The following is a 26551-nucleotide window of genomic DNA, read 5'->3' as shown; positions in this document are numbered from 1 at the left end:
ACTCATACACATGCATAGATAAGGGTAGCTTTAAGGGTAATCACCGAGACATGAGGCTTGTATTAGAAACTGTGAGAGAAGGAAATATATTAGCGGTGGAAAAATATGTTTTGTTCAACACAGCAGTAGAAAAGTACACCATCAAAGCTTCAAATATTTGTTCTATTAAAAGGTTAAGTATCTTTAAAATGATATATATGCTGGGGTACAAACTTGAAGAAACTCTAATTAAAACACAAACTATTACCATTCAGGGCAAGTCTTGGAAAATTTTGTCATGTTAATACATGGAACTTCTGGTGAGTACCATTACAGGAGAATATAGTTAATATTTACCGGATAAGATAGCAGTATACTACAGTGACAGACAACCTGGTGGAACACATGTCACTGAAACATGGTGTGGGAGCAGAACATTTATCCACTCTGAACGCTCACTTTGACACAAGTAGAGAGATTACATTATAAGAGCTATGGTGTTAGATTCTTGACGCGAATTTATAGAAGACACAGATTCAATGTATATGAAAAATATGACTTCAACTCAGACACTTCATTTTAATGAACATCAGAGCAGAAGAGTATTGTTGCTCAGAGTAAATATAAATAAATATATTTGGTCACCAATCAACGAACACCTGAAAATTACAAATGACATCATATGGAAAGTAACTACAGATGCATGGACGTCTGCATTAATTGTAACCTTTGTATATGTTACAGGTAACCCATGCCTGTAGTCACAGACGAATGTTAATTGTTTTAACGGAAATCATCTATTTTCAACTCAAGTTTCACTTTGGGTTTTCTACTTACTATGCTTTAGCTTCAAGCACCAGTTAGCCTCACTAAATTTATTACCCTAGAACATGAATGAAGCATTTCTATGAAATAGTTTTATCATAGGCAATCCAATCCCGTTGAAGCTTCAGGCTTTGGCGTCCTACAATCATCGATATTTTTCGAGTTTATCAATCGGATTCCATCTCATTCCAACTACATAAAATTTATAAGAGGCTATATTCACAGACGTACAGATTGGGGTAGATAGATAAAAGTAAGAATGACGCAAACATAGAAAGAGAGGAAGAGAAGGAGAGTGAAAAAGAAAGTAAAAGAAGCGCTATACGATGTATCGCCTGCAGAGGTGACGATATCATACTGAAACCAATACGCCTTCACTCCAGAACCAGTTATTTCGTTATCCAGCCTCCAAATTGGAAATATAGCCATGAATAACTTATTTCCGCCACCTCAATTCCAAAGCGTACCTCGCAGTACTTTCGCGAAAATTTCCGCTAGGGAGACGGGCGTCTATTTTCCCAAGTTTCTCATCTCCGATAAAGTTTTCAGGAAAAAAAGGGGTCCCGGGAAGAGATGAAAATCTAGAGGAGCCGTCGGAGTTTTTGAGCGAGATGATTTCCTTATTCCGTGCGAGGAAAAAAATAAGGAACAGACAGAGAGAAACCCTCTGGCCCCTTCCAATTCCACCCTGATCAGCTATCCATTGACGGCTATCCAAAACGACTCCCTAGGGTACACTCGCCATCCATAAAGTGGGAAGAGGAACAAACTAACCCCCAAGAAAACCTCGAAAGAAGCCGAGGGAAATGGAGCAGGGGATCTGGATGGAGGCGGCGTCTCTATTGGCAGCTCAGGCCTCTCTCTTTCCCCGCTTCTTTCTATTTCATACTATTCCATCATTTCATTCCAAACGCATACACGCTCGAGAAATACAACTCCTCCCTAAAGCCACACTAAACCCCTATGCGAGAAACTTCTACCTCGGCTCGAACCTCCTCCAGCTCCAGAACGAAAATCCTTTTCTTCGCTTTTCTTTCCTTCTTCTTCCCCAGCTACCCTTGCCTTCGTCACGCCTGCGTATGCTCACACATACGTATTTGCGTTACATTAAACATGTCTCTTCATGAATGTAGAAGATGAATCCCAATGAAGCCCGCAGCAAACGCAAGATTTCTTTCGCAACAATTTTCTAGCCCCAACTTTTTCAATGCACTCTATTATCATTCCACGCATAGCACTCAACTATGCCGATAGATATCTACGTTCTTGCTCATCTATGCGACATGGAAAGTAAACCTCATTGTACACGAAAATTCTCATAATAATAAATATTGGTGTTCCTGCTAGCCGTAATCACCAATTTTGCAGCATAAAAGGAAGCAAAGAATGCTTGATTTCTTTGGTGACTGAATTCAACGTAAGAAAATAATACTTTCCTCCTCACTCGAAAATCAAATGCAAATATTAAATAGGTTCACCATAGCCATTTGGAATATATTTTCATTTAAAAACGTAATTAACAAGTCACAGGTTCGTGTTCCCATATTTAAGATCAAGTCCAATAATTGAAAATGTATGCATGCATGTTTGAAGTAGCAAAAACTTTTTTCGTGTATAATTTCAACAAAGAATATAGAGTCGACGTAACTTTTCTAGAAGAATGTATATGGAAAATATTGAAAAAGAAGTATGTATGTTGATTTGGTGGTAGCAGTAATACAGTTTCTCAGCTTTTTTAAAATTTTAGTCCACTGCGCCAACACCCACTTTCCCTTACCTGCCAATTACAAATAGAAGCCTCTGGCATCAGCACCTACTGCTTACTACATTTAAAGATAGCCCAAACTACAATTCGCATGATACCTTATTCATACCTGGTGTGAAAATCAGAATGTTGGATATTAAAATAAGCATCATAAATATCCTGATCACAAAAGAGTATATGAGAACCTAGTGACTGGTGTAGCAGTAATATGTTTAGGAGCTAAACGGGAAGAACTAGGTAGTATTTACTATTTATACCAAGAAACCGTATGAATATGTTTTTGAGTTCCTGAATTACTGTTTGCAATATCTTAAATTGGCATAGCAAACAAAAAAATTGGAGGAACTAACTGATCATTCATTCGGAACGATTTACTCTTCAACAAAGAATCAAAGAACTGGGTTTCGAAAAGAAGAAGAATGTGCTGTTGCGAACCATGTTTATGTGAATAATTTCACTTCAATTGTGATTTAAGCCTCCAATACAGACAGAAAAAAGTGATAGCAGTAAATAAATCTTCTACATGTTTAAATACCCTGTCATTGACTCCTTCGGAAAAATACGTTTTCATTCTTTACGTTATTATAATTCGACACACTCAATGAGAAAACTTACCCCTTGGAGTGATGACAAAGGGGTTTTCAAGGAGACTTTTCCGGGTACGCTAAGAGTTTTTCCGATAAATTCTTATATATATTCTCATGAATACATTAAAACTATTAATAAAAGATACGATAGCAAAAGATTAAGATGAAAGTATGGATTATCATTTTATGTTAAAACATTAAGTGCTTTATGGTAAAAAATATCCAACATCATCTTGTAATTTATCAAATTAATTTATCAGGGTGGCCACTGGTAGGCCACCCTAAGCATGCTACACATAGAGGGCCATTTCAATCCTTGGGAAATCTGATCTGATCAAGAGATGTGGCCAGCATAGGCCACGAGACGTCATCTGAAATTCACTTCGACGCAGATAGCCCGAAAGCAATAGAGATGATTGATTAATCTATCTGCCGCCAGGATTTGAGTACCTAGCCACGAGACACAATGAAAATTACATGGACGCAAGAAATTATTTCTATTGTAATTATATGGAATTTTTATGAGAGTGATGCAATCCTCTGTTACACTACTAACATACGACACCAAAAAAAAAAAAAAAAAAACGTTTTGTGTTTTTTGACGGGAGACTGAGAAGTGCTATTATATTTGGAATATAAAGAAATCCGTAATTCTATGGCAACTTACCTGAAATTTCTGAAATAGATGCAGCTGCTTCTTGCGTGGCTGCAGGTGGATCCAGACGAATGTAAAAAAGGACGTTCTTCAAGTTTTTTCCTTCAAATCGTTCAAATTTGTACATTGAATTAATCTACATCTTTTTCTTTCAAATATCTGAAAAATGGGATATTTTACCTTTAATTTAATTTGAATGTGTGGGTTTAATAAAAAAATATATAAAAGATGTTTTTTTCAGAAAAATACACTAAAATCACTTTTATATGTAAAACCAAAAAATATAAACAGTTTACTTTTAAATAACACATTTTAAATGATAATCAAAATAATGAAACGCTTCAGAGAAAATAATTCATGAAAATAATAAGAAACCATTATAAATACATATTTGTAAGTATCGAGGGTTGGCAAACACATAACTACGTTTCACCCCTCGCATCATTGGAGTCTGCAGAAGATAACTTATTTATGGACGACTTGGCAGCTTAAATGGAAGGGAAAACTAGAATAAACAAACATTCAGATTAAAAATATGATTTATTGCTTTCATGAGCTAATGTGAGTATAATTTTAAACAGGTTACCATTTTTATGATCAATAAATAATTATAAGGTAAAATGTATTGCCTTACGCCCGACCATTTTTGGGCATTTTTATTTCCCAAGTATTTTTTTCTATGCACTTTCATTCATTCTTTCTTCCCTCTTTCATCCTTGACCGTGTATTTATTATATTATTATTCTTATATTTCCAACCAGCAACATGTTTAAATCTCCCAACCACTCTAGCATGCTAGTCGAATATAAAAACATTTTTTTTGTAAACCATCTCCATTTCACATTTAAAAGAGAGGAAAAAAGAATTTTTGAATGTTCACCATCAACCACATCAACCTGTTTTTTTTCTTATAAGGATTCCAATGTTTTACAGAAAAAATTCTCATTTTTAAGCATACACGCACACATTGACTATTTCCATCCCCCAGGGGGGAAGAGCAGTGCCTCGTGTCGAAGGGACAAACAAACTCGTCATGCGAGAAAACACTAACGTAGCGACAGCCGTCGCCATATTTTCCGCGTGGTCCGGCGGCGGGTCGGGAAAACACGACACCAGCACACATTGTTGCACTTAACACACGAGGCCAGAGGATCCCCCCTGGTATTACATGGCTGCTGCTTCTTTTTTTTCTTAAATATACATGCGCAGATTTGCGGTGTCACAGCTATTATAATACATGACATGTGTATACAATTATTTTGGCAAAATTTATTTCGCCATGGAAACCAGATTTTCATAAAAATTGTGACAAGTTTTTTATTTTATTGCTCCCGAAAAAAAATCCGGCTGTCTACACCTGTCTTTGTATATAAATATATATTATATATATGCATTTTTAGTATATTATAGACCATACAAGGAAGAGGAATTTTAATTTAATTTTCTTTTTTTTTTTTAGACGGGGTACTTAATATTGTTCACTGCGGCCGTAGAACGACCTATTAGTCCCAAAGAGAACGATTCGCGATGAAGTGAGTTCTCCAATAACTAAGGAGACACAATGTGAGATTGGCTGGCAGGTTTCTTCCTTTATTTTTACCAACCATTGCGGTGTTCTCCTTTTGTATGAAAGTTGAAGATAATGGAATTTTCTGAAGCTGGGTTACGATTTCAAAATACTTTCGAAAGCTGGCTTTTGAAGTTAAGAGAATGACTAAGGTAGATCCCATTTACAAAGTTATAGCCTTGACGGCCACATTGCTCTGAAATAGCGTGAAATGACATGATAACAGATTTCATGAAGAAGAAAGAGAAGAATAAAGATCATTTCAAATGGTTAGGACCTCAAGAAATCAATTTTTTTTAAAGAAATGTAAAAGGTCTCTCAAAGTGATTTTATTTTAGTCTAAGGAAGCCGTGCTTAACTAGCAAACTGGACATAAGAATACAAACATTGGTGTATCGATAAGGCTGCAATATTATTACTCTTAATTCATGTTATATTCAACATGCAAAAACTGTTCCCTAATACCTAAAATCATTATGCCTGCCATCATTTTTTCGCTCTTTGATGTAATTCCACCAGCAAGTTAATTTGAATGAAAATTCGTATTTGCGTTTCTGAAAGACTAATTAATCTATTTGGCCGATAGCAATTGCTTTCCGTTTCTTAAATGGACTTAAATACTCTTCAATTAAACGCGCTATTTATTAGATAAATGCTTATTTCATAATTTTAAATCTTCCAAAGAACAATATCTCAAAATGATAGAATGGAATGCGTAATACTTCAAATGTATTATGTAAGTTTTACCTCATTATTTTCGAAACGGCTCTCAGTGTAAAAAAGGTAGTAAATAAGTTGTATAAAATATAAACTGGGATAAAAAATACATAGTATGAAGTAATGTGAATGAGATGAATCCACGATTTATGACTACTAACATGTTTTGGGGGAAATGTGTTATGGAACCTTCGCCAACCATTGAGTCACTCACCGTATGGTGATATTGTTTAAATGAACGTACCATGACTATAAATCTCTCAATGGATGCACAATATAGACTTCATTCAATTTTTATGAATGAAATGGGTCTAAAGTAAAACTTTAGCCCACATCATTACAGTCTCACCAATGCCATGGTTTCAATAAATGTGTAAATATTTTTTTTCAATCGTTAGTGTGAGTTCATTGAGTGTGTCTCAGGTTATCTTTTCACGTAGATGTATCCTTGAATTTGATATTTGTATGAATTCAGAACTCCACCTGATATCATTTATGGTGTTATGTATTCTTAATTAATATTCGGCCAACGCTGTTGATGTAGCCTTCCGCAGTATAATTTGATTTACTTTGAGTCAACTTTTAGGTCCATCGGTATGATTTAATACTCCTCAACTTCAAATCAAAATACTCAAGCTTTTTTTCATTTATTTCATTTTGTTGTTTTCTTTCTTGCAGTATTTTTTGAGTCGCATTCTTTATTTTCACATTTTATACCAATATAGCACCACCATGCTAATGTAATACTGATAAAACTCTGACAGACTTCATATTCTGACTAGCGATGAGCCTTCCTTCATTTAGTTATCAATTTTAAAATCCAGCCCTTAGGCCGAAGAGTCAAATGAAAATACCTCAAACGTACATGAAAGCAGCGTTTCATTGAATCCATTCATCGACTTGATAACACAAGTGTGATGACCTAATTAGACAATTACGGATTTGATGCTAGTGTAACATTTTCATATAGCCCTTACAACTCTTTCATCTATGTATCTATTAAATCAGAAAAGAAACCAGAGAAGATTATTAACTATGCCGTCCACCGGATACATTTCGCTGACGTACTTTAAAACGTCTTTCATACAGACAGTATGCCTACCTGAATAGATTTAAAGAATAGAAGTAAGTCAAGAATTCAACCGATTACGCGGCAGTTTGGACTCGTATGATATAAATGGTCGCAAGGAATGACTGAAAACAGGGCCAGGGGCTTATTACTGCCCGATATATGGAATGTTAAGTGATAAAGAACCACTGAAAGATATAAAATACTAAGTGTTCAGAGCTTTATATGCCTGGAGATTAGGTTCTCTATAGATTGTGTTATTGTATGCTTAACATGGTCCATAAGTAATTTGGTCAATAATACAGTTAAGATCCCATGGTGTGAGGGAAATCGGCATTCTTAAAAAATATATTCAATGGAATGTGGACATATTTTATAGAATAACTATAATACTATTGAGTGTATACCCGTTTTATGACCATATTATCAGACCAAATCATGCGTTTTAATGATTTTTAGCAATTGTTTCCTCCTTTAAATTAAGACGTTCTCTTGAACATAAAAAGTTTGAGCCGGGTTTCAGTAATATCACTACCTGTATTATTGCCATCGATCTAATCTTCGATAAATAATTCTAAATTCATCGGAATATGTTTAATCTAAAACTTTATTTTCTTTGGAAAAAATATCCTTATTTCTAAATGGATAAATTTACACCTAATCCTGAAAATTTCAAGCTAAATTTCACCTAAGGTTATTGCCACACGAAAAAAAGCTCGTTTAAACCAGTCTCATAACCTGTTTCACTCTCCTATGTTACTTGAGGGTAGTCTCAATTTGTGGAATACGTAGTCACGCACGCTACGGTTGAGCTGTATTTTTCATAATAATTTATTAATAATTGAGTCTTCTTTGGTAAAAAAGAAAACTTTATATTTGTGAAGTTCATTTGGTGAAAGAAAATGTTTTTTGTGTTCAATAATTTAGCGGCTGGCTTTGTAAAAATTTATCGAGTGCTATACCCGTCAACTGTCTCCCAACATTGAATACGCCGCTAATTTTGCCGCCTGTAAAACGTATTTAGCTCAGAGGAAACAATTTGGGAGTGTGATCGAGCGAAATTGAGGACCAGCCACAAAAAATTCCACTCCGCCATTTATTCCTGAAATTTCTTGATGCAATTCAACACTTTTTCATCCTTCATTATATTTCTAGCACTTGCCCTGGATTCGAGTCGGTGAGGCGGTGGTATTGCCGCGTCAAATTAGGCTCACCGCAGGTGGAGATGAAGAAAAAGGTCAAGTCTCCAAGGAGACGTGGGAGGAAAGAAAAGGATGGAGTGCGACAAGAAAGTCGGAGGGGAGCAGAAAGGGTGTTTTGAAGAGAAAGGAGTGAAGGGTTCAAATGCTAAAAGAAAAATAAAGATGAGATAGGCGAAAGTATGAGGAAAATACTTCCTAAACAAGAGAAAGGTAGTGTTTCAGCGTGGGATATGAAAGAATTAATTTTATAAGTGCTTTTAATAGAAATACAAAACGGAAGCGCAGTGAAGAGTGCTTAGGCCGAGCAGGCTGGGAGATTTGTTAGATGAATGAGAGAAGGTCCAAATATCAGAGAAAACCCAACAATCGACATGAAAAAGGTCAAAGAGACAAGAGAGCTCGCGCAAATTGAGAAAACCATCGTGTTCAGAATGCTACACTTAAATGAATAAAACGTTGCTGCTTTGGATCAAGGAAATTTAGTTGAGGAAGGAGAGGAAAAAGGGCGAGTGAAAATGTCAAAAGTCAAACAAAACTATGGAAGATGAAATGAGAGGAAAGGTAACGAAGGTAAAAGCGAACCTGAATCTATTAGAGTTTATGTTGGGAGGAAGTGTTTTTATACGAATATTTGGTCGGCAATTTCCCCTCTCGCAAGGTGAAAAAGGCTAAGCTAAAATAGATAGATGTTCCGATCCTCATTTGTTTCCGCCTCTTTACTTTAACTTCCTGAAGGTTTGTTTCTTGTACTCACCAAACACAGATGCCCGCACAGTTTAAGTACTACTCTTTCATACAACGACCAATCCCTTGCCATAAAATGCTTACAATTCCCAAGACATATCTCCTATATCTCCCAATTGTCTTCCATCTGCCGGCTATATTTCAGAAATGTTTCATAAAACTTCAATTCATCTTCAAAACTTCATTTTTCGGTTTTTAATTTTTCTTTTCTCAAACCCAACACTTGTATAACATTTTTTCGTTAAAAAATATCAATTAGAACACGCACAAAACTGATGATAGAACTGGGTTACTGAGAATATTGAATTCTATATTACCTAAAATTAATGAGTAAAACGTAAACAACTTAGGAAAACAGAAAAAGCATTAAGGAAACAATAGCAAAAATATGGTCACTTACAAAGTGAAAAGCAACGATGAAATCAAGTCGCAAGATTTTTAATGAACAATAGAAAAGTTATGTTTGCTAAGTACCTACATAACGCATATTTGATAAGTTCCTTCGACAAAAGAGAAATGCATAAAATGATTGAGAAAATACAAACTCGAGCCTAAAGTTTGATAAATTCCCAGTTTCATCCTCCCTTTTGACTTGGTTACACTATCTTGTGAGTTGGATTAAATCTGTTAAGTAGGATGTTGTTTGCATTTTTATGACCGACTCTTCTTTCAAAAATGAAATCCCAACGCGTGCATTAAAATTTGAGAATTAACCCAAAAGCACTTAGAAAAAGCAAATATTTCTGTACATAAAAATGAGAATTGTTGAGCCAAAGAGGGAAAAGTTTTTCGGGAAGTCTAATGATGTCTTCTGAGTTTCATCCACCACCGAAGCCAATTTTAACGAAACTTCTCTCAATTTCCACAAAGCTAAGCAAATCTGGCAAAATTACTCCTTAATACGAGGAGGAGGGCAGAGAAGAATATCAATGTCGCAGGCTCTCTTAAAAATCAGAATAAAATGAGATCATGAATTCATGAAACATCGTAAGATTTATAGCTTGTATGTGTGAACTATGCTGACATAAAAATTCTAGGCTACAAAAATTAGCAAGTTTACACGGAACATGGAAATTAGATTGTGTTTATCGCTAAAATAATGGTCGCCAGGTTTCTTTAAGGAAAATTCGAATATTGTTGCTACCTATCGAAAAAAAAAGGCTCCGTAAAAAGTCATCGACAGACAAAACTCCTAAATCGATGAACCGAAACGATTTTTTTGCCGTTTTTTGGCTTCTCTAAACCATTAGCCGCACCGTGCGCATGAAGGACGTCTTCCAAGGACCACTCTTTGTACCTTCGCCCGTGCCTGATCGGTCACTTTCAACACGTAGCAAAAGGACCGACCGCTTCGGTCGACCTATCAACAGCGAGAGGAGGAGAACTCTACGACCCCTCCCCCTCGATCCCCTCCTCGTGCCACCGAAAAGCTCCCGTCTCACTGATTGCGGCCCCCCCCGAGCTGACTCAAGCATGTAGCAAGCGGGTCGGACGTCCAAGGCGCGACGGAGAAGAGGTCAGCCCCTTTCACGGAGTGCCCGGAGGGTCCAGGAGGAGAGAGAGGCCGGTAGATTGAGGGCAGACGAGAGGAGCGTGGCGAGGAGGAGGAGTTTTTGAGCCGGAGGCTATGGGCGGGATTCGTGAGTGGGCGCCGCAGCCGAGAGGTTAGTCGAGAAAGGGCAGTCAGGGCAAAGTGGTGGGGGACAGTCACGACGACAGTGAAGGCGGGGACTATGTAGCAGGGCTACAAACGAAGCGAGGCAATACTTGGGGGAGGTTGAGTTGTGCGACAGGGTGACCACTGGAGATACAAACGAATAAAATTCCCAAGTTTTTCTCCGGTTCTCCTGAGTGCCTCCAATATCGATTTTCCCCCGGTTATTTTTCAATGATTTTTGTATGCGTCATTTGAACTCATGAAATGCTGTATATGAGATGCTAAAACATGAGGAATATTTATTTGAGTTGAATAAATTATTATGTAGTATTGCTAATTAAAATAAAATTATGGGTAAATGATACTTCTTACTCCAGGTAGCATACATTCAAGGTTTTCATCATAATTCAAAGAACATATTATCATTTCAGGAATATTCAAGGTTTTTGCCGAAATCAATATTTTTAAAAATTCAACACACCTATGCATAGTTCCGAAAAGATCAGAGAAGTGTAAATGTCAGGTTCTTTTTTCTTTTTGTTGCGTTAATGAGATTTTTTTACTTCTCCATATCTTACTTAGATCTTTTGCAGGTAGCTCAAGGAAATTCCCGGGATATTCCCGATTTGTTACATCGGATGGTCACCCTGGTTACAAGAGAAGTCAACGAGGGCGAATTGGGTGGGGAGTATGGATTGATCGTCGGCAGTGGGATGAGGGAAGTTCCAATTCTGTGTGAGGAAAGAGATTGGAATTGTTGGAGTGACATTTTTTCCACACATTGAGAAGGGCTCTGAGGTACGAAAGGGAGGAAGAAATGGCTTTGTGAAAAGAAACTTATAAAAGCGACCACTCCTCCCGTGCAGCACAGCAAGGGAGGAAACTGTCATGGCAACAAGGCACACTCGTAAGTTTACAGCATTGGGCTGGTTAGGTGTACCCATAGTGGTGTGTTTGCACGAGTGGATACTATACTTGGACCAAGTTCAAAGGTAAAATCGTCCACTTCTCCTGCGAAAGACGAGGTTGCAAATCAAAAAGAATCTCCAGCATAAACCCAAGATGAATTGATACGGATAGCAAAACGACAACGTTTCAAACTAATAATACTTGACCGTTATATTCAAAACAGAATGTTTTCGATTTGAAATTCGAATCGAAAACGACTTTCCTAGAACTTGGTTTGACCAACGACATTTGGTGATAACCCGATGCTACAACATAGCCCTCACAATAACGGAATTACTCAAAATGTGAACTTATAACAGGAATAAAAAATACAAAGAGTAACATTGATTGGGGTAAGATTCGTTTTCACATGATGTTAAGTATTTCGTTCTCGAGCTCGAACCTCGCTCGAGTACTCCTCTTCTTTTCAAGGGAATTCAACCCCTGAAAAAATTTACTCGACCCTCCTTTCTACCATTCCCAGAATTTCTCCATCAAAATTGTGACATTAAATTTACCTACATGACATTACATTAGAAGGTATTATGTTGTCTACCCACCCATCCATTTCAGGAATTATAGGTTTCATTAAACTGTTACCGTTGCTCACTTGTTTCTCTATCACCTTACTTGAAGTTGCCCTAATACATTGATGTCCCGTCATTAACGAGAAATCAATAAAATTAACATTTATATGTTAGATTGAAAATAGATAGAAATCAGAAATTACGTTTCCCGTCCTCCATTATTTTGTCTGTTTCCCAAAGCTTTACTCTCCCTGAGTGCCTCTCTGATCTTACTTAGCTCTTACGGTTGCTAGATTGAAAACCGGCCGATGATGGCAAATGATTGTATAAATACGTTTTATATTCTCTCCCTTCTTGTAATCTGATAGCTTCTGATATCTTTTACTCCTACAGCACACACGCCGGAGGAGTGGGACAAAAGAAGTCTATCTATATGAGACCTCTCTCTCCCGTTTGTAATTGTACCCGACTCACGCCTCTTCATCCCTTATAAAACTTTGAATACCCTCCCAATGCGCTTTCATAGAGCTTTCTCTTCTTTCGACCCTATCTCCCCAACCTAGCTCCCTTGTGTACGAACTTTTTCGACTCCCCGCTATCAACTTCCAGCTCAGAAAAATATGTGTATGTCAATCAGGGTGCTCGAGCTACGTGAGCATTATCAAACCTGCACGATTTTGGACCGTTTTGAAAAGTAATGTTAGGAAAACACCCACCTGTTTCACCGAAAAAATGAATAACGTACCGTATGAACCAAATGAGTTTGATATCACCAATCCCTGATGCATAAAAACTAGATTTTTCCTCCGAAAGAAAAAAATTAAAACAAAGTGTATGAGCGAGTATATACTTTCGTTCGGTTCATTGGGACTCAAAAGCAATGATTTGGAATGATAGGACTCGGAGCAACTGAACAAACACTCATTGTCTTCACAAATTTATCATTTACATATAAAGGGTATGGGCTGCAAATTATGAGTGACCATTACGTTCAGGTATTTCACATAAATCATCCATTTGGTCTCGCATAGTGCCAGAATACCACTAGGAAAATCATAAAAATAGGAACGTTGATGAGTCGATCGGTATGCATTTTACACCCAAACAGAGTTGATTATAATACATGGGTTTACAGTAATTTTTGCGGTAAACTTTGTGTATGTCAAAGAATGGTTTTTAAGACCCCGTACTAATTAGTAGGTAGGCTAAGGTAACTGGACCATAACCGAAAATATATTCCCATAGAAACGCTGCTTTCAAACGCAATATGCATTTTTCTGAGTCTTAAAATAAACTCCAAATAAACTGCGAGGCAGTGGATAGTTAAATGCTACTTAAAATAAATGTTTTTACTTCTACCTCAATGATTGGAATCAAAAGCGTATACTTTAACACTTAAAGAAAGAAGAGGCTCATTATAATACTACAAATATGAAGCATGGTAGGTCGAATTGAAAAATCGCGTTGTCAAATATTCTGGTTGGCCGAAAACGACGGATTTTTTTTCACAGGTAGCAATAGTTGTTTTTACAAGTTATGATAAACACTTTTCCTATTGGAGTCATAACAATAAGTTCGTTGCACTTTCTGTATGTATAAATATTCGAAACATACCGAGAATACGTAAATTTAATAATTACAATGACCACGATTCACTGAATTAATTCACTTTACCTGGTGTACAATGCTCAGAGGTAATTAGAAAGCGTAAAATAGGAATGCATCATTACAGGTGGGAAATATATTAAACATATTATAAATAAATTCATAAATAAAAATATTATAAAAATAAATATGAAACATAACATTATCAACTATGAATAAATAAAAGTTAATAAATAATCTCAATAGAGCCAGTAGTCCTCAGGAAACGTCAAAGGTATAATACATTAATTGATCGAATCACAGCGATTATTATACGTCAGAATAAATAATTTACTTTCAGTCATTGCTGAATTCTATAAATAATGACTAGACAGTTAAACTAAAACGTCACGACTTGCCAGAAAGACATAGAACAAATATCCATTGACTACAATTAGAGAATTACCTCTAACTGATGACATATATTAAAACATACAGGTTATGTTTCCGATTTGACTGTCGGAAAAATTCTCGCACAACTCTACAAAAACTAAATGACCACCGAAAATATGCTTGAGAACATCTTTTTACACACATTGAATATTTTTTACACCGACGAAGGCCGCTCCATTTGTGCCAGTTTTCGCAAAATTATACGTCACATCCACACCTACGGCTTCTTTCTCGTTAAAACCAGGTGTAGGTACTGAAATTGCCTCCAAAGCACTCAATTACGTATTTCTATGTGTACCTTTGGCAATACCCTGAGAATTGCTATGGTTGCTTTTCCTCACATTAATCTGCCCAAGGAAAAAATTGCATGGCAAAAAATACTCCTTAGATTGGGGTGAAAAACATGATTCAATATAAGAATGATGCATAATTCTTGATGAGTAATACTCAATAAGGAAGTCATGACTGAAAGATCTCGTAGTCAAGAAGTTAAGAAAACATAATCCACTCATTCTAGAGAAGGGAACAGATCACTGGCTCTTATATTTCGTTGGCTCATTTGAAGAGTAAAAAATCGGGTATTTAATTCCCTGCTGTTTTTCAAACATAGTGAGAAAAACTCACACCAAAAATTCTTGGAACCATAAACGGTTGCGCGGCGACAGGCAAACTTATAACATAACAACCGGGTAAGACCTACTCTGCACATACACATTAAAATTAGACCGTCGAAATTCACACTCTCTCTCTCTTCCAATGGAACATTACGTATTTACCAAAACTACGATAATTTCATTAATTTGTTTTCAATTCAAATATTTGGTAACCTTTTGCTTGGCCGACAAAGCCTTCATTAAATCAGCTTAAGCCGAGATTCAATACAAATGAAGACGAGGAGGTTACAAAATATCTTTTAAGAGAGCAGAGCGTGTTTTTCCTTTGATGCATAACCAATGCCACTCTTGTTTCGATTTACACATTTGCGTGAAAACAGAACACGTTACGAAACAATCTACAACCGATCGCACAAAATAAGTCAGCGTAGATAAACGTTTCACTTTCATAAAAAAATTTGTCACCTTTGTATTGCTTTACTCCGTCACATACTTCATCATCAGTTCGTAAATACTATTTACAAAACAGACCTGAATACTGATCCAGACAATAAATTCATCCAGATGGGTTTTCTAAGCAAATTAATTACGAAAAAATGGATTCCTTCAAGGGAAAATGCAGCCTATACATTCTTTCGGTCTCTTTCTCTCTCACTCTTCTGTCTCAAAGGAAGGCATTACATTCTTATTCTGCCCGGGATATGATGTCATGAATGCCAGACGATTCTGGCTTCAATTAAGAATTGTTTAACTCATGAAAAATCCATGCATCCTCAAAAATCTCGGAATATTAACTTTCTTAAATGTATCTTAAAGAATCTCTAATTATCTGAAAGGGGCGAAACTGTTGTGTATAATAATCTACTAGGTTTCTGATGATCCCGTGTGCTCGGTGGCTAAACGAGTTTTCTACAGGTTATTTCACGGTTTGGCTGCAGGAAAATGATTTTACAGTGACATCGGGAACTAAAATGTATGCCTCACTATACAATTCTGATCGTGCTCTCGCAAAGCACTAGAAAGGAAAATGAATCGCTAAGAGGCGCCATTTCGACAAATCTGTAACTTCCAAGAGATGCGTAAACACTATAAATATTTTAATTTTTATCATATGAAACATGCATAACTTTTCAAAAATGTTTTCAAAGTTTTACCTGGATTTATGGGAGAGGGCAAGATGCCTTGGAATGCCTCAGAATTAAGGGCACAGTAAAGAGAGTTCATCGAGAACAGGAATCGCCTTGAATGTAAAAAAAAGTTTTTGCACGAAGAAGAGCCCGAGGAGGATTGGTACTGATCTAACACTGCCTCATTTGCTTTCAATACATATGTAATTAGCTTCGGAAAAACGTTTTATATGCTGAGAGAGAAAGAGAATATAAAATACGGAGCATGGCAGACGCCAGCGAGGATTGGAGTGATATTAACGTTCTCAGAATACGTATATCAATGAAAATCCATTCCCTATATAAATCTAAAACTAAGATAAAAATTATACAATAGATTCTTCGAGCGGGTTAAACTGCTTATAACTTTTTCATCATTATGTTGAGCAGATGAAGCAATTGCAAACGATTGTGTCCGGTTTTAGCCCTTTTATCTTTAATCACAACAATTATAATTATGAGAGCATCAATATTTTGTTAATACCTTTGAAGATTTTTTCTCTTTAACCTCTTCAACTCAAACCTCAAGGAATAGTCCACCAGAAATATTGCGGGGACCATTCCCCGAGGGATATCTCTCCATTCGTTGACTGTTGCTTTGTCTCCACCTTCCTTCCCTCTCCTGTCGGACACCCCTCTCTCAGGGTTGACTAGTCTACCTCGTTGCTATCCATCGAGTCGTCAAAGTCGTTGCACCCTCCGCCCCTGCTTCCAGAGCCCTCGTATTCCCCGTCCACCACCACCCCACCCTCCCCGTCGCCTCCTTCGGAGCCGTCCTTGAAGCACGCCGACTCGTAGTGCTTGTTGAGGTACGACTTGAGGGCGAAGGACTTGTGGCATCGGGTGCAGCGGAAGTTCTTGGCGGCCGAGTGCGTCTGCATGTGGGCCCGGAGGTTGGAGCGGTCCGCGAACGCCTTGCCGCAGTGCGCGCACCCGTACGGCTTCTCGCCGGTGTGGGAGCGCAGGTGTCCCTGCAGGAGCCAGGGCCTGGAGAAAGCCTTGCCGCACACGCCACACACGTGGCTCAGGCTGTGCGTCAGCACGTGCATCGCCAGTGCCGGCATGCTCACGTACGCCTTGCCGCAAGTGCTGCACTTCTTGGCCGACTGCGAATCCAGGCTGCGGTGCGTCTGCTTGTGCCGCGACAGGTTGGACGAGGTGGCGTACTGCTTGCCGCACTCGGAGCAGACGTACCGCGCTTTTCCGCCGCTCGCAGCCGGCGATGAAGCCGATGATGATGATGATGACGATGTCCCGCGACTCGGCACAGGCGCCGCCGCCGCACCACCTCCACCGGATTCTGCCCCTGGAGACGCCGGGGCAGAACCCGTCGTCGCAATCAGGGAAGTCTTGACTTTGGCGTCTTGGCCGCATTCTCTTCTCTCCTCCGGGGAAGCGGGCGCGGCGCCCTCCGTCGCTGTGGCAGGAGCTGGAACAATGGCGACAGGCGCCACCTTGACCGACTCTGGGCTAACCACCACGGATTTCCTTTTGGAACGGCCGTCCGTGACGAGGAGGGCGTCGTAAGTATAAACAATCGATGTGACATTGGTGGACCCTGGCGTTGTCGTGGTCCTGCTCGTCCTGCAGACAGTCTGTTGTTGTTGTTGTTGATGTTGTTGGTGCTGCTCGATTACTGGTGCCGCGACGATTGCACTCGTGACCCTAACGTTGGGCGGGGACGGTGTTTCGCACACCACCGCCACGGGCTGCCCTATCCTCTGCTGCTGCTGCTCAAGTGGCGCTGGGTCATCCTCTTCCTCGGCAGTCGTCGTCTCGTACTGGTGATGCGAGATGTGGTGCTGGTGGGCGGTGGCATTGTGATGGCTGTGGTGGTGGTGGTTGCTGTTGTTCTGATGGTGGCTATGGTGATGGCTTGGGTGCACTTGGTGTTCTTGGTGATGGTGATGGTTTTGGTGAATCTGGGGTGGGGAAACATCGCCGACGGACATGAGGACAGTCGTGGAGGAGGCGTTGGAGGAGGAGTAGTGCTGCAGGACGGGGTGGTGGATCTCCGTGTCGGAGGAGTACTCCGAGCTCGGGGGCGTGAGTGGCGGGGCCGTCGACTGTGGTGTCGGCGGCGTCGGAGGCGGAGGGGGCGGCGTCGGCGGCGCGACGGACATGACGCCCTCCATGGAGGAGCGGTGGTGGTATAGCACCTCCACCTCCTGCACTTGGTCTGCAGCCTCACGAACGTCGCGGAGCTGCGAGATGACCGACACGGTGGGAATGTGGATGACGGATGTGGGGGCGTTGGTGAGCTCCTGGAGCGGCGATTGCGGAGGCGGCGGGGGCTGTGGTGAGAGCGAGGGCGGGGGGATTGGGGAGAGCGGTGGCGGCTGGGCGGGGCATGGCAGTTGCACCGGGGGCAGCGGGGGCAGGGAGCGGGACAGCTCCAGTAGGTCGTGGGCCACCTCCGTCTCCTCGGCGCTCCGCAGCCGGAAGATGGGAATGCCGCCATCGTGGTCGAGGACTTCGGTGGTGACGGCGAGCGGGGGGGACGGCGGCCGCTCCTCAGGACTCTGCGGGATGAACTCTTGTAGGTAACCTGGGAAGAGGGAGGAAGAAAAAACATGAATGAATTTATATATTTCAATAGAGAAATTTTCCTGAGACTAATTCTATGTAGGATAACAAATTTTAATTTTAATCTGAGTAATGTCAAAAATTAACGCAAACGTAATTTTTGACCTCAAATAAGGCTACTCTGGAAAAATAAAAGTGAAATTTAACTTTTGTCATTACTTTTACCTGTAGTAAATTTTCTTAATATTCAACCGTTATTCTGACTAATACATTAATTTTTCCTCAAACATTCTCCGCACAACATCGTGTGTTCACTTTCATCAATCATGTTATTTACAATTAGCACTATAAAATATTTCCGTACTTGATTATAAAAACTGTGTCTAGAAATGTACCGAGAGTGAATAATGTGGCTTATTTTACTGATATATTTTTGAGAAGTAGTGTTTAAACCGGAAGAACCAGTGGATGAGGAAAACAGTGTGGTCTTTGTTGAAATACAAATAAATTTGAGTTCTAAATAATATTGGTAGTTAAGTTCAATGAGATAAACGCAGAACGATGAATGCAAAACTGAGAGAATCATTAATTTGTAAGCATTAAAAGAATTATCAAACTTTAGTTTACCTAACCAAATCAACCTTAATGTTATAACACAGTGAGAGTATGATTGATAATTTCTTGCAGAACTTTGTTGGTAATTTCACTTCAGATAAAGTGTTACTACTCAGTGACAGGATTCATGCAAAGTTTGTTAATAATAACACTCATTAATGATATGTTGCTGATTGAAATTCATACAACGCTTATAATTGTATTAAATTTTTAAGTATCTCACATCAATGCAAAAATTAATATCTTCATGTTATTTTTAATTGAGGACCGTTGGAAGCAAACCGCGTTTAGAAATGATGAAAATAAATCTCTGATAGGAAAGCGTTACATTCACCACTCATATGCTCCACAGCCAATAAACAATACGAAAAATGAGTACCTAATTTATCGATAGAATACCATCCACCATGACGCTAATAAAATACCTCCCTTCCGATTTTCGTGAACCGTGAGTAAAAATTATCAGATATTTCCGAGAATACGGCTGAGATGCAAGCGAGAGGAGACAAAAAAAACAACAGGATTCATTCGGGTCCTTTGAAATTGCGAGTGAGGCCTCTCATAACGTCCACCCTGCGTTGCCTCTCTCGATCGAATGAAGAGGAAAGAAGGGGGATTAGTAGAACGGAGAGAGTTTCCCTGCAGACGGCGTGAGCGAAGGGAACTCGAAAAAAAAAAAGAGTCCGGGGACTCACGCGCGAACGCATCCAGCCTTGAGCAGCTTAAACAGTGCGTCGTCGCTCCATGTGAGTGGGGAATGGAAACTGGGCAGAGGAGCGCGAACGAACCAGACGTGATTGTCGAGTTAAAACCCAAAACAAGTACCTCCCATCCCAATCCAGAGCTTGACGTCGCCATTCCGACCTCTTTCAATACCCCCTCCCTCCCCCCTCCGTGCTCAGATCACATCCTTCCCCCCACTCACCCTCTACCCCCGAAAAAGGGGTGGAACCGCACGGCCAGCCGTGCACACAAAAACCGTCCAGCTCGTCCCAACAATGGAGGAAATTGCGAGCGATCCATGAGCGGTCTGCCGCTGCATTTGAAGTCACCCTTGCCAACTCTCCCCTCTCCCTCTCTTCTGATTTCTCTTATCTCTTCCATTTCTGCTGCCCGAATCTTTCCTCGCTTAGCTCTTTCTATTTGTTGCTCTCTCACCCTTCTCCCTCTTCCATTTTATATTTGTTACCTCCATCACAAATCTACGCTTGGTAACATCCTTTTCCACTGTGCTTCCACTTCTCTCTTCTTTCGAACTTACTTTCATCTCTCTCACCTTTAATTCTCCCCTTCTCCTCACTACTTCTATCCTTTTACGGTCTTCCTTATCCAATTTCCCTAGCAAACACATGAATAAAAACCTGTCGTAAGAAAATAAGGTTTTACTTTAGCGAAAAAATTTTTCTCATCTTCCCACGTGGTCACCCTCATTATTCTTGTTTTTTTTTATTCACTCTCCATGTATCCAATGTCTTAATCTCTTTCCACCTCTTCTTCTGGTCCATTTAACAATTTATTATCTGGAAGCCTTTTTAAAAAAATCTATAGACTCTTCTTCCTCCCCTTAAGTATGATTCATGACGCATCATAGCTTTCAATCCGTATAAAATGATTTAAACCTCCCCCTTATTCATTCCTCTGATTATACCATACTTAGTATCCACATCAACATAATTGTGGCCTAGAGTTGTACTCATTCTATGCATTTCAACTTCTTCTCCCACTTAATATCATTCTCGATGTAATGTGACATCATTCAGGACATTCATGTTTACTTCTCATCTTAGCGCTGGATGCGGCACGTTTCCCTTCTTTCAATCTTGCCCACCCCTTTACTTACGTCATATTCTCCAACCTTTTTTCTCAAATTTCCTTACATCAGTATTTACCATTTTAAGCCTTCAAAAAACTACCATAATATGTCAATTGGCTATTTTCTTTAGTTGACATCCTTTCTAATTCTCTCTTAACTCAAACACATATTCTTTATTTCATCTCCCACGTCTTCTCTAGTATCACAATATAGAGCTTGCCTACTACAACCATTTCCTTTGAATTTGACAATTTTCTTTCTTCTTCTAAACATTTCGTTTCAAAACCCCATTTCCCTGGATTTTATGACTGTTATTTCAATTTACCATACCCTCCAATCTTTGCTATAGCTGCGGCTTCATACTGGTGGCTCAATTATTGAATAGAAGAAGGCTCTCTCTTTTCATCTACAAAAGAGCAAACTCCTTTCTCAAATAAGTGTTTAATTATATTTGTTGCACGACACTTACAAATTATTCATGTTTATGTACAACGTAGACATTTAATACCAATATTCCGATGATAAATTAATGTTAATTTTCCCCAAGTAAACAACTAACTTGTGGAACGCCGTGGAATTCTCATTAGTCGAGGTTTAATTTAATTTGATCATCCCACAGACTCGCTCCATTTCATAATCAAGCATTCTAGAGAACTGACATTCATGCTATAACTCTCCCTGTACCTGCTAAAATCCCAATTTTATTCCTCGATTTTTGGGCGGAAAAACCGAACGCTAAACTAAGATATCTTGTTCCCTCCCGTTTCCCCTTTTTCCTCGCAAATAACGCGTCGCTCGTGAGCATAATGGTTGCTGTGGCAACCACCTGACTGTTTTCCGCGCGAATAGCCGTTACCAGGCATCACAAATTTCGCCTCTTCTTCCCATTTCTCTCCCGCTCCATCCAGTCACACTTCCCACCCCCCTTTAAATTCCTACTTCCCCTTCCCCCCCCCAGATTACCACTGCCGCCAACGCCGCCTTCCACGGCCGCAGTGGCTCCCCTACCGAAGCCTCGCTACGCGCCACTCTTTATATAACGACTCGTTCCAGGTGTAAACGCTTTACACTCGCACAGCGCCGAAATAGCCACAGCGCTGTAATAGGAAAGATATAGCGATTAAGTGATATGTTGCTCCCGGCGCAAACAACACGCTGAGAGAGAGAGAGAGAGAGAGAGAGAGAGAGAGAGAGAGAGACTGTGCACACACTGAGGCCTTCATGAGCTTACTATGACGTAACGAAGCGCAAATTTGGACTTCCGCGTGGAATTTTGGATGGCTTCATCTACCTCTTTCCTGTAGTTGGGATTGAGCTTAAAAACCGCAGCATCATTATGAATGCAGATTCTGACGGCATGTTTAACGTACACGTTTCAGTGGTTTAAAGGGGAATGATTATTCCTTTGAACGGAGAATGTTTTGGCCGCAGGAATATGGGAAAATATTATGGCATGGCTGTCAGACACGCACAAGGCAGACAATTTGATTGATTCCGTCTGTTCAACAAAGAAAGGGCCCAAAATCGGAAAATAAACGAGAAGCACAACGCTTCCAAATAGAATTACAATAGGAATAATAATGTAAGGGAAATGAAGGGAATTATGTGCATCACAGACGGCAGTGAGGGAAAAAATCTTCAAAAACTAAAGGTATGTCAATGCATATACCTTTATAAAATAACCATTTCCATATAACTTTACTTTATACCTGGGGGTTGCTTGTATATCCATTTTAAAACAATAAATGATCAAGAAATAATAAAAAACAATGTGGAATGCTGGTAAATGGCATGTTAAATACATTTTCCATGGATTACATTACACGAATAATATTGCTAAGACTCACGTGACCGTGAAAGAAATTACAAATGGACATTGTTACCTTAAATAAGCAAGCAGAAGCGTGTGGATAATTTGAAGGGATAAATATCCCCGTCCTACAAACATTATTTTGCGGAACAGTCCAAGTCCTTCAATCTGCACATTCCAATCTGCCGGCGCGCAAAGCATGCCAATCTGGATGCGAGCATCCCTCACAGGGTTAATGGGGTTCGTCAGACGTTTCTCGACCTCTCGTTCTCCCAGAGGGTGACCCCATCCAACTCCCGTCCAACCCCAACGGAGCACCTGCCTCGTCGAATGCACGGGACCCCGCATAGGTAATCGCACAGAGGGAGGCAAAGCGACGGATTGCCGCTCTCGGAATGCTGTGCGCTCCGACTCTGAGCCGTCGTCGGGGTGACGAATGAATCGATAGCACCTACACCGCGTCGTCAAAGCCGACGTATGAATCAGGGTGAAAAAAATAGAATGAAAGAAAATAAAATTTCCGGGTTTTCCGAATCCATGCGCTCATGCGGTACATATATTTATATGCCTGCAAACATGTTTGTGTAGCTCCAAAGGGAGGATGTCCCGCAGGGAAGGATTGGTGGAGGGGAGGGTAGGTTGAAGCAGAGATAGACGGAATGGAAGACCCGTGTGGCGTGTGAGGGACGTGTGAAAAAAATAACACGAATCCGAAATAGACGGTTGGAACAACGACGGATGGATTGGATTTGTTCAATAAATCACCGTCAATCCGTTAGGAGCAGTCAAATTAGGTATCGCACGCCATCCCTCTTCCCTGGCTCCACCCTCGTCTCTCCCACCCCTCCCCACCTTCCGTCGCGTCCGCTTCCTTCGCCCTTCGGCGCCCGCGTCGTTGAGCGCATATCTCAACCCTCTAATTTCGGTCTCAGTATCCCATCCCCGCGGCCCTCTCGACTTCCTTGCCTCCGCCTTCCGAGCCGAGAAACCGCCAGCCCTCCCCACTCGCCGCTATTCAATCAGCGCAACCCTCTATGCGTAGGTAACTGCTCTCAAATCCTCTGCCTCTTTATGTGTGTACATATCAGCCTCCCGTTCGAATATCGTGCACCTGACGTGTTTATTTTTAACGTGATGGTGCAATTAAATACTTTTATGCGGAAAATATGAGACCATATTTTAGTTTTACGTGAATCGGGGATTTTCACTTCCAAAACGCAACTAAATCATATTAAATTTTTTAGTTTTGAATTTTAAACTAGCTCATTGTTAGTATACTTTTCTATGTTGAGGATTAAAAAATCACACTCGATTGAATCAGTTTACAAATCAAATTGGGTGCAAATAAAATATGACTGCTTGGCAGAGGAGTCGCACCTCTGAATATAAAAGATTTTCTACAATTTTGACAATACCTAGACGTTTTATGCCATTGAATTAGTGCAAAGTTAAGTGCGAGAGTTGAACAAAGCCAGTGTGCTCAAGATAATTCCGTCGACGCTCATAGATACGCTGATAGATAATTACGTTTTTAGATACCTCCCTCAAATTCCAATTTTTAATTACCTCCTTACTTTTATCTGCTCTCATTACCCTGTGTACCAAAGATGGAACCTACTTTGCTTCACCAGCGCATCCAATACGTCAACCAATTACACCCCAAAAATATTTTTTTGCCCCAAAAGCGATTCCTCGAATCCATCTCATCCCTGCAAACCGCTTACTGTAACACTCTCAAATCCCGAGTCTTAACCACCCAAGTGTTCATTACGACTCGACGATTCCTCCCACGTATTTACAGCGCCATTTCACACGCTGCGCCACCCCAACCGCCCCCCCCCCCATCACGCTCAAAAGACATTACTCCCGAACGCTTGCCAAATCCACCCCCGTCTCTCCCTTCCAAACACCCCCGCATTCCCGATTCATTCTCGATTCCGACTTCTCCCGAAAGCACCTCACTCTCCCTCCACGCTTCGCCACCAAACAACCGCAAGATCCCATACTTCTTCCGAGCCTCCACCTCAGGGAGGGTGGAGAAGAGGGGCGGGGGAGGGGGCTTTCCGCGGAGTTTTCCTCCAAGATCCCACGGAGGGATCCTTAATGCGTGTAGGCAAGTCTCCCGCCGAATTATCATAATGGCTCTCCACACTGCGCAAATGTGTGAGCGGGTGATGTGTAAGTCTGCAAGGGCACGTTCTACACGTACAAAAGGGTATGTGTGCCCTTCTCCCTTTGCATCATGTTAGTCACATTTCCAAACGGATACCGAAAAAGAGAGAGAAGCGAGACTGAGAGGAACAGATTTCGGGGATTGTGCATTTCGGCGGAAAATTTTTGCACCAATGACGCTATCTATGTAAACGAAGCCGGGTAACGAAAATATAACGGATATCGGGATTCCTTTTTTTTTTGTTCGAGCCAGCCACGCTCACTCGGCTACGCCCCCAAGCGCCGCATCGCGCGCCGCTCGTCCCTCGTTTTTCCTGTCCTTTCAAGGGCTCATCTCCATTATTCATTCTGCTCTATCTGCCGCTGCGGAATTATACCTTGATAGCAGAGGGATTGTCCTGTTGGGAAATCAAATGGATCCACGCAGTGAGTAAGCAGTACTATCAGGCCATCAGATTCATGGTTACACCCAGCATTTTGAATTCTGGCAGTGGCTTATTTTTTTATGCAAATAAGTTGAGTGCTTTTTCGCTTTAATATTCTAACGCACCTATTCTATCAACGTAGAAAACTGGAAACGAAAATGATGAATGTAATTACGCTCACGCATTGCTAATAAGGTGTAGATATTAAATTTACCGATACATAAGTCGATGAAATGATATATTTGAAATATAACGGCAATAATTTCTAAATAACAAAAAAAAAATTTATTTATAAATGAACATAACTTAGTAGCATTAATAAAACACCATACAACATTAAGTAGTAAAATAGAAATAAAATAATCATTTTGTCAATATTGTTTGCTTTTGCCTGCTTTATTGTAGCTTTTCATGGGAGTAATTCTGATAAGACTGCATTGTTAACTAAATGCAACCTACGACTAGTTCTGGTTCTACACGAAATGTGCAAACGAAAACGAAAAAAGTAAGCCTACAAAGGCACAATGAGAACCATTGAAGGATGGTTCTCAATAAAAACAAAAAAAAATAGCAAAAATTTAAAAAAAATTACACCTGCATCACAACTTTTGCTATTTTATATTTTAATTCGTCACAAATTACTATTTGATTTGATCGGTATATTTCCTCCATTTAACCACAAATATTTTTTTACTTTTTTTCCATAAAATGATATAAAATCGTGTGAACCAGAGCAAAAAACTTAAATACTGAGCTTTACTGATTTATGGCGGCAAAATACTTCCTTATTTACATAAACGAGTTAACATACATACATTTATATTAAAATAGGCCCAGGAAACGTTATTTCCAGCTAAATTAATTTCATCAACATAAACGAGGACTGAGAGGGATGACCTTTATATTCAAGTCCCGTTTCATTTATTTTAATCTGCCGGATTTAGAGCCAAAACCACCGAACATCACCGCTTCCTACCAAAGGGACCCTCCTAACAAATGGCTCGCTGAAAAATACACATCAAAACCGACCATGTTTCATCCCACCTGTCGTGTTAGCTTCGAATGGCCTCACCTACCACCCCACCTACCCACCGCTTCCCGTTTTCCATCGATTCCCGTCCCTTTGCGCCT

General features: G+C 40.0%; 1 protein-coding gene across 1 annotated transcript; it reads right to left on the bottom strand.

Moving 5' to 3' along the window:
- Positions 1-14031: 14031 nt before the first annotated feature.
- On the bottom strand, positions 14032-24960 carry LOC124162656 (protein glass-like). The gene is made up of 2 exons (XM_046539636.1): positions 24786-24960; positions 14032-18607 (listed from the first exon to the last, which is right to left on the bottom strand). Exons 1-2 carry the CDS (start codon positions 24958-24960, stop codon positions 16710-16712), a joined length of 2073 nt encoding a protein of 690 aa, XP_046395592.1. The 3' UTR covers positions 14032-16709.
- Between the last annotated feature and the right edge of the window lie 1591 nt (positions 24961-26551).

This window comes from Ischnura elegans, chromosome 1 (assembly GCF_921293095.1).
Source record: "Ischnura elegans chromosome 1, ioIscEleg1.1, whole genome shotgun sequence".
NCBI classification, from domain to species: Eukaryota; Metazoa; Arthropoda; class Insecta; order Odonata; family Coenagrionidae; genus Ischnura; species Ischnura elegans.
Note: the sequence above shows the minus strand (reverse complement) of the source record. Positions and strands in the feature narration are given on the sequence as shown.

What these genes read in the sequence shown, in the direction of transcription:
- LOC124162656 (XM_046539636.1), bottom strand. Translation starts at nt 24,960, where the DNA reads ATGATAATTCGGCGGGAGACTTGCCTACACGCATTAAGGATCCCTCCG. An exon ending in TGGCGAAGCGTGGAGGGAGA is followed by an intron (nt 18,608 to 24,785) that starts GTGAGGTGCTTT and finishes CCCTCTTCCCAG; the next exon opens with GTTACCTACAAGAGTTCATC.